Source organism: Vigna unguiculata, chromosome 2 (assembly GCF_004118075.2).
Source record: "Vigna unguiculata cultivar IT97K-499-35 chromosome 2, ASM411807v1, whole genome shotgun sequence".
Lineage (NCBI taxonomy): Eukaryota > Viridiplantae > Streptophyta > Magnoliopsida > Fabales > Fabaceae > Vigna > Vigna unguiculata.
In genome coordinates, this window is record NC_040280.1 from 13,560,992 (window position 1) to 13,570,187 (window position 9,196).

The 9,196-nt window shown below is 31.9% G+C and overlaps 1 protein-coding gene across 1 annotated transcript; it reads right to left on the reverse strand.

Annotated features, from left to right (window-relative positions):
- Window positions 1–6,582: 6,582 nt before the first annotated feature.
- LOC114173294 (MLP-like protein 328) lies at window positions 6,583–8,537 on the reverse strand. The gene is made up of 2 exons (XM_028057582.1): window positions 8,271–8,537; window positions 6,583–7,070 (listed from the first exon to the last, which is right to left on the reverse strand). Exons 1-2 carry the CDS (start codon window positions 8,464–8,466, stop codon window positions 6,817–6,819), a joined length of 450 nt encoding a protein of 149 aa, XP_027913383.1. The 5' UTR covers window positions 8,467–8,537; the 3' UTR covers window positions 6,583–6,816.
- Window positions 8,538–9,196: the final 659 nt, after the last annotated feature.

The window sequence follows — 9,196 nt, forward strand, 5'->3', positions numbered from 1 at the left end:
TTCTTCCATCATGGACATCTCAAACTCTTGCTCCATATTTGTAGAGAATTCCTTGCACAAAGAATGATTAGTGGATCCAAAAATGATATCATCTGCTTAGATTTGTACAAATAATAGATCTATATTTGATTTCTTAACAAATAATGTGGAGTCAACATTCCCTCTATGGAATTCACTCTTAATTAAGAATAGACTAAGTCTTTCATACCATGATCTTGGAGCATGCTTTAGACCATATAGATCTTTCTTTAGTTTGTATACATGAGTTAGAAATTCAAAGTCAAGAAACTACAAAAACTAATACAAAAACAGTAGCAATGATGGAACAATAACACTTGATTCAGTACACAACTTTTGTGTCAAGATTACATCCTCTTCATTGGATCTTGGTGATCATTCTTGATGAACACTTAATCCTTTATGCAAAATTTACTCCAAGAAGATATTCAACACTCTTTCCTCTTTCTTTATGGTTGAAAAAAACGTTAAAACAACATGTGCAATTATCTTATTATATGAATCAATTGCTATCAGGATGTACCTAGTTGACTAGATTATTTGGCTAGTCGACTAGATTATGGTAGACCTCAAGTTCATGTTCCAGAACTAATCTAGTTGACTAGATTAGTATTCTAGTCGACTATTTAGACAACAGAACAACACTTTTAACTATCACACACATACCAGACATGGCCTAATGATCTAATCAACTAAGTGTGAGGCATTTTTAACACATATATCATGTCATACATCATGTTCACATACACACACACACACACATATGTCTTGTTTGGATTCCAACACTTCTATTCTATCATTTTTCTTATGGACATCATAAAAAACATCACAGATACACCCAATAGCAACACAAAACAATCCCTTGTCTCTTAAGCTTTTTACTTTCGAAAAATTATGATTTCTATATATACTACAATTAAAATCATTATAAAATGAAAAAATTTAATCCTCAACCAAATAAAAACATAAAAAAGAAAATTTAACTAGAAATTTGGACATGATCTTATATTGTGACACGTAGCATCCTAATCCAATATGGTGTTCACTTTAAAATGCAATATCTGGCAAAGTCTCCATCTTACACATGTCAATTCTTCAAAAGATTAAGTAAAAGTAAGGAGCAGAAGACATCTAAAGTTCTTCTAACACTTTTCTACAAATATTATCCCCTAACCTTTTTTAATCTCTTATCCTTTTCAAATTTTGAAAACCCCCTTACTTTCTTCTCTCTCTTCAAAATGTAGCCTTCTCACTCTCAAACCTTTTTATACTTTTCTCTGCTCTGAATCCCTATAAACCTCCTTTCTCTTCTCCGAACAAAGACATGTTATTGGATCGGAGTTAATTTTTTTTTGAACTAACTACAATCCTCATTTCTTATTTCATGTTTCAATAGCCACTCAAAAGAAAGTTTGCCTTTCTCTTTTTAGCTCAAATATGCAAAAGTGTCGATCCTTTATTCCTTTCTCCATCCATTTTCAACTTCTCTCTTTTGCTTCATTCTTCTTTTTAGCACTATCCCTTGCATAATTTTACTGATTTCTGTCTCATAGGGATCCTGCATTTCTTTTGTTTTTTTTTTTGCATTTGATTTCATTGATTTTCCAAATTTATATTCATTCATTCGTTTGACAACTTTTAATTTCAAAAAAATTTCTAATTGGTGATTCTTTCTTGTTTTTGTACAACTTTCCATTTCAAAAGTTTTTCAACTCCGTTATTACTTTGTGTTTTCGTCTTGCCCACATGGATGACTTTTTTGAGCATTTTGAATTCAAAATTTGAAATACATGTTTCTTGAGCCTTGACAATTACTAATTCCTATTTATACATATTTTCATTGATCTCAACTTTTTGTATTCACTCAAATCATTATGTCGTATTTTGCATAAAATGTTCATGTAATTAAAAATGAAGACAGATGTGTATGAAGAAGAAAATGACGAAAGACCTTTTAAAGATTAAAGATACAGACTCTCAAGCGTAGAATGAGGTAGTTTGATTTTTATCTTTTCTTATTTTTTTTGTTGTTGTTTATGGTAGGTGTTTGTCTTAAACTTTTTTGTAAGAATTTAGTTGTCTTTTAGTGTAAATCTCAGGTTTGAGTGACGTACAATATGCGTTTGTCCATATTATGTTTTTTTTTTGTGTCCTACAAATCTTATGTTACTTTTTTTTTCTCAATTTTGTTATAGAGAGAAATTTTGGGATGAAACACTTCAACAATTATGATTACTATAAATATTATATTATTATATAAAATTACATGATACAGTTTTTATCTTATTTGAAGTTTGTTGGGCAGTCCTACCAGTATATGTATAATATCAATAGTAGTATCTTTCCAAAGGTTAGATCATAGATACAATTTCGTTGGCCAGGTTATCTATTTTGATTATTTTAGTTGTATGACATGATGATCTAAGGGTAATTGAAGTGGTGAATTAAAAATGAGTCAAAAAAAGTGGGTCAAAATATCATTATCCATTTGAATAATCATTGTTTTCTTCTTAAAATTTCAAATTTAAATTTCCTTACTCGATGTATATTGAATTTTCAGCCAAGCTTCTAAGAAAATTTGATTTCAAGACACATTGGATGTAACACCCCATTTAATTAAGTACGAGAAATTAAAAGAATGTTACTGGAAAGATAACCTAAAAGCGCGGTCTGGGAGTTTTAAACTCAACTCCATACAACCCATGGCACACCACGATGCCCAAAAGAAACTAGATGAAAAATTTACCAAAGTACATAAATCCAATGACGGACAGATACATGGGTCACAACCCTAAATAACTCATACGGAAACATAAACTGGTCCACGCGGACTAGGCAGCGGAATCTCCATCCCCTTGTTGCCTACGGGTGCTCCTCGCATCTGCTCACACCAACAAGTTGATGATCATCGCAAAAGAGAGTACCACACAGCAGATCACACAACAAAGAAAGTAGGGTAAGCTAGAGCACAAAATCATTTCATCAATAGAGTCAGATACATATACACAGTCCATCATACATACATCACACCACCAGCATGTTTCGACCTTCCAAACAATACACTACGACTCGACTCGACTCATCCAGATACGTATAACTTGGTCGGATTCAGCGGACACTTGCACTTGTGGTGGATACCTCTGCTCACCCCCGAGCTGCTCACCCCTGAGCTATGTGTTACAAGTGTTATAATGAATCAATATTCCCTCACAACAAGATTAGCCCTTAATGAATTTCGGGCCTCCTGCTACTCTCACCACAGGAGTCAGTCCGCTCTAAGTGAGACTAACTGACCCCTTAGAGTGTCAGGATGCGACCTTACCTTGAATCCTTACCTAGTTATACAGATGGGACACCACCATGGACACCCACTACCAGGGGCCATGAGATTACGTCTCAACCACTGAAGCGCGACCCCGAAAGTCTCACCTAGAGACCCCAAGGAATTATGCACTGACACATACAAAACATAATCACGCAGCCATAATAATATTCACCATGCATGCATATGTTAATTGTACCAACCTTTAAAGCCAACGCCTTTCATGTTCCAGGCCCAACTCATTTCATCTCATTATGAACCATCCATGTACCAAGATTCCCAAGTCATATCGTTATCATGCTTCTTTCATACCAACCATTTCATTACAATCTCATGCGAAACTCATGTAAACCCATTATTCACAATTCATGACTTGCATCACTCAATCATACTCATTCATATCAAACCTTCAGCACAATACTCAAAACCAAGCAAGCATCATCCATACAAAGCCAAGAAAACAACCTCACATTGCACTGCCTCGCCCAGCACCTCGCTCAGGCTGGGGGGTCTCGCTCAGGCGAGACATGCTCGCTCAGGCGAGCCCCCTTCGCCTAGGCGAGGGCTCGAGAAGGCATCAGGAAAACCATGCGGGATCTCGCTTAGGCGAGACCCCTCTCGCCTAGGCGAGATACTCGCTCGCTCAAAATTCATGAGCGGGTCGCCTGGGCGACCATTCGCGTAATAGGGTTTGGGCGAGTCCCTGTTCATCTCGCCTAGGCGAGATTGACCCGCTTGGGCGAGATTCACAGGTCTCGCCATTGTTTCCTGCAACAGATCCGCATTCCAGTCCAAACAACATACCCATACAACAATTTCAAGTGTTCAGAACCAAAATAGCTACACACCAACCACACAAACTCGAAATAACGGCTAAACAACGAAGGAAACAGAACATATGAGTAAGGTCTTAGCTTCCCTACCTGGAAATAAGCTAGCAAAAAGACCCGACATGATCTTGACCCTAAAAAGCGGAACGCAGTCCTCGAGAGACGACTCCAAGAGCTGGAAACCATAACCAACAGCGGAAACATTAGTTACTTAGAGTAACAGTGGTTGAAAACAGACACAGATAGAGGAAGCACTTACGTAGGAAGGGAAACTGGTTCGAACTTGCGTGCTCACGATGGTACTCAAACCCTAGCAGAGGTAGAAGACGGTTGCGGCTCTAATGCAAGGACAACAGTTTTTCTGAAAATGTGAGAAATGTTAGGTTTAGGGTAGACCTAGTGACCTTATCTGTTGGGCCGGTCTTAGGCCCACTTACAAGGGCAACCCACTAACTTTATGACAGAAAAAGGATAAAAGATTTTTTTAATGAGCCTTACATTGGATTTCAAGACACATTTACATTTATTTAGTATAGGAATTTCAATACATGAAGGTTATAAATAACTATTTGTTTTCTTTGTAAACAACTAATGATATAATTCAATAGTAGACTATTTGTAGACAATCCTTATAGTGCTCTTAAAGGGCGAGAGTTCTCCAATTGAAGTGGCATTCTCTATTAATCCACAAGTCCTTTTCTCTCATTCTTTTCTTTGGTTTCTTCTCTTTGTTGAGTTGATTTGATTTCTTTGTTTCCTTTGTTTTGTTCCTATGTTGTTGTTTGTTCATGTCCATCTCGTTTTAAGAAACAAGAACTTTAATAATCATATGGATTAAACTTGTGTTCAATGACAAACATATAAAAGTTGAGTCTATCATCTTCCTTACATTGCTTTGTTCTTATTTTTTGAGTTCTTGGTCTTGCTCTAGTCTTAGATGCAAGCTTTCTCACTCATATAATCATTTGTATCTAGTGGTTAATACCTTTGAGTTTCATGTTGTGATTTTAAAATTCTAAAAAAAAAATAAAACAAATTCAAGTTTCTTAACGTTTAATATACTAATTTAAGTCAGACTCTCATCAAGTAACCTTCTTATTGATAGGGAGGTTGTTGATATTAGATAAGAGTATTTTTAGGAGTCACATTGGCTCCTTCTTCGATGGAGATATCAGTATCGAATTAAGAAGTTCATGTATATAAACATATAAGAACACTAGACAATCTAGTGCTTGCAGAATATAAACATTTAAAGGGAATACTAAAGCAGACAATGTGATGAAAAACAATTATATATCTATTAATTATTTCTTGATGAAAAAAAATACAAGAACGAAATGTAGTAGTTTACAAAAATTTTATAAAGATCACACTATATACAAACGTTAGTAAGACCACACTATATACTATTGATGTAACTAACATTATAATAAAATAACAAAACTTCTTAAATAATTAATAGAAAAACAACATAATAATATCTAATAACATATGATTGAGCTACAAAAGATGGACATTGCAACTAGAAATAATTCCAAAGTGACACGTGACAGTCATTTTCATGGTCGTTAATGATTAAAATATTGTTAGCAAAAAAGGACCAAATTGAACAAAATTGACGAAAATTGAGACCTATTTGAGCACAAAAGTAAAATTAAGATTGATTTGACAAAACTTGACGAAAATTAATACAAAAAAAATATTTTAACCTATTCATTAATAAATAATTAAAAATAAAGAGGAAAAGTGAATATAAAAGAGGAAACTTTACTATTTTACTCCTTTACTCTTTATTTATAAAATAGAAACATGTGTCACACACCACCTATTAATAATATTTAAATTTATTATTCCACAGCGTTGGTGTTGGTTACACCGAGGACACACATGATTAATTTTAATGCAGAAATAATTTTTATAAAATACAACCATTGATTTGTACATCATAGTACACCTACTCATAATTTCTAAATTTTTTATTTAGTTGTGTCAGTTACACTGATAAAAGTATTTAATTTTTAATACAAAAATAAGTTATTGTAACGTGGATTTAATCCACATATAATTTTGATTTTTATCTAAAATATTGTTTGTGTTCAATTTCACGTCGTTAAATACACCGTTTAATTTGTTTTATTCTTTATATTATTTTTACTGAAAAGTAGGCATGACCCACTCTAATACACTTTTAATAATTATTTTTATTTTCATTTTTGCATTGGTTAAATTCATGTTCTAATCATATTATTTAATCTCCCCTAATTTTTTAGTTATATTTTATTTTGAATGGGCTTAACCCATTTTAAAATATATAACTATTTTAGCATGGGGTAGAACATCCTTGTAGCATCCATATGTGGCCCAGCCCACGCTTTTTTATGGAAGTTAATTTAAGTCATCACCGTACGATATTCAAAGCTCCATTTATTCATACATCAACAATACACACTTTTGATACATTATTATAATAAGATAAATGGCTTAAATAAACTTATTTAAGCCTATATAAAACCACAGGTTTTTCCTATATAAACAGCTTGTGCCCCATTCATCGAAGGATAAAATAAATATGCTGAAAATAGCATATTGCTAATAACTTTAAAATCAATATTCCACAATTAGAAACTAAATCCACATCAAAGGTAACTAACCTTTGACTAAATTTGCATCAATGTCTTTGACGATATTAACGATAAATTGCTGGTATTTCTTTGGTGGAGGGATGTGTTCATTGAACTTCTCATATTCTATTCTCAGTTTCAATATTCCTTTCTCAACCTTCACAATGGCCTTGTAGCTTTTGTATAACTCCAAGGCATTTCCTCCAACAGCAACATAAGTTATTTTCTTGTTCACTTCATCCATTATAACCCTTTCCTTGAATATTTCCTCTTTCCCCTCTTAAAGAAAAAAAATCAACAAAATAATTTTAATTTGAAATTATCATAAATCTCAACGTTCTTGTACAATCTTATTATATATATGCCTATTCATAAAAAAATAATTTATGTTGTTATGCGTAGTCACAAGTTAAACAAGTTATACGATCTTGTATCAACTTTATATCATTCAATATTTTTAATTTTTCTTACCGGTTAATTTTATATTTTTATTAAAAAATTTAATAATAAAATATATAGTCTAATTATAATAATCTATTTAATAATCATTAATTGTCATATCTATTAAATTTTAGATTTTAGTTACCAAAAAATACGTTTAAAAACAAATTTCTTAATTAAAGACCAATTTAGAAACTAATTAATTTGATAATTACAACCTTTGTAACTAATGTCATTACTAAAAAATTTCACATTTTCTGTCAATTTTGTATGAATTTTGTTTTGTAGGAAATACTTACAAATTTTGTTATAAAAAAAATTCTTGCAAAATATTTTGTATAAAACACTTTTCGCAATAAATTTTGTAAGAAATACTTAAATATTTTATAATTTTGTAATAAATGATTACCCACGAAGAAATCACCTACCAATTAAAATTCTTAGAAAAAAATGACAAAAAAAAATCGTTTTTTGCAAATTTTTTTAACAAATTTACAAAAAAAAAAAATTATGGAATATAAGAATTTCTAGTAATATGTAAGTAACTAATATAGAGTCTATTTCACAATAAAACTATTTAAGTTACCAATATAAGAATGAATTATAATTTTTTTTGAAATTATTTTAGTTACCAACAATAACTTTTAGTATATAAATTGCTTAATATAATAACTATCATCAAAATTTGTCAACAATAACTTTTAGTTTATAAATTAATATATAAATTGGTTAATATAATAATTATCATCAAAATTTGTCAACAACAATTTTTAGTTTATAAATTAATATATAAATTGGTTAATATAATAACTATTATCAAAATTCGTCATTATTTCTGAATTTAACTTGATTAATGCTAAAATCTAATCATTATTTAAGTAAATCTGAATTTAACCTCATTGATGCTCAAATCTAGTTTCAACACTATAGAAGTTAAATATTTAATTACTCTAATAAAGTTCAAATCTAGTTTCAACATTATAGAAGTTAACTATTTAATTACTCTAATAATAGTAATAGTAAAGATAATAATAATACCTATATTATACTTCCAAAGCTTGACAGAGCCAGGAGTGTTCCATTCTCCTTCGTGGATCTCAACAGCATGCAGCTTTTCACTGTGCACGTTGCTTGGAATTTGCTGGTTTTGGCTCTTCAGAAAGTTGAAGAACTTCTCAGCACTCGATTTCAGTTCCACCCTTTCTTCAAGGACACACATTTCAGCCACACCCATATCTTTCAGATCGACAACACACAATTCTTCACTACTACTTCCTACTTCTTCTTATGTTCCCTGTATGTAGAATATATACATATTTATAGAGATAGAAAAGTTAAATGAATGAGATGTTATATATTATTCTATTTTATTAATTAATTTGTATGTGCAGATAATCTCTTGTGTACTATCACACCAATACAAGTTGAAACAACGTGTCACCACTTTCCAACCAGAATCATGTCACATCAAATTTTAAATTCTCAATATATATATATATTCTTATTCATCTCATGCTTTGTTCTTTTTTTTTTTTAATTTAACGGTAAATGAATTATGTACTGAAACTATTAAATGAAGAAAAATGTTAAACAATTTTCTGCACTAGTGCAGAATCGCTTTTTTACATCGTCTTATATGTTTCGGTTATTGTGAAATCGAGGCCTATAAGGACGCGGTAGCCTTTTTGAAAATTTTTGAATTTTTTTGCCCCGGGTCCCAAACTAACCGAAGTCTATAAGGACTTTTATGCTTCCGTTATCACTCAACCGAGGCCTATAACGTGTCAGAGTTCCCCAATTTTTCAAAATTGCAACTGACAGCAGACGCTTTGGCCTCGGGTGGAAGAGGACTGAGGCCTATTCCCCTTTATGCCCCGGTTATTAATTGAACCGAAGCCATATCCCTTATTTAGGGTTCCAAATTCGCAAACCCAATACTATTCATCTGCGTCCCAAACTGAACG

Excerpts from the sequence above, each read along its gene's own strand:
- LOC114173294 (XM_028057582.1), bottom strand. The coding sequence starts at position 8,466 with ATGGGTGTGGCTGAAATGTGTGTCCTTGAAGAAAGGGTGGAACTGAAA. Across the intron at positions 7,071-8,270 it reads GCTTTGGAAGTATAATATAG|AGGGGAAAGAGGAAATATTC; the intron begins GTATTATTATTA and ends TTTTTCTTTAAG.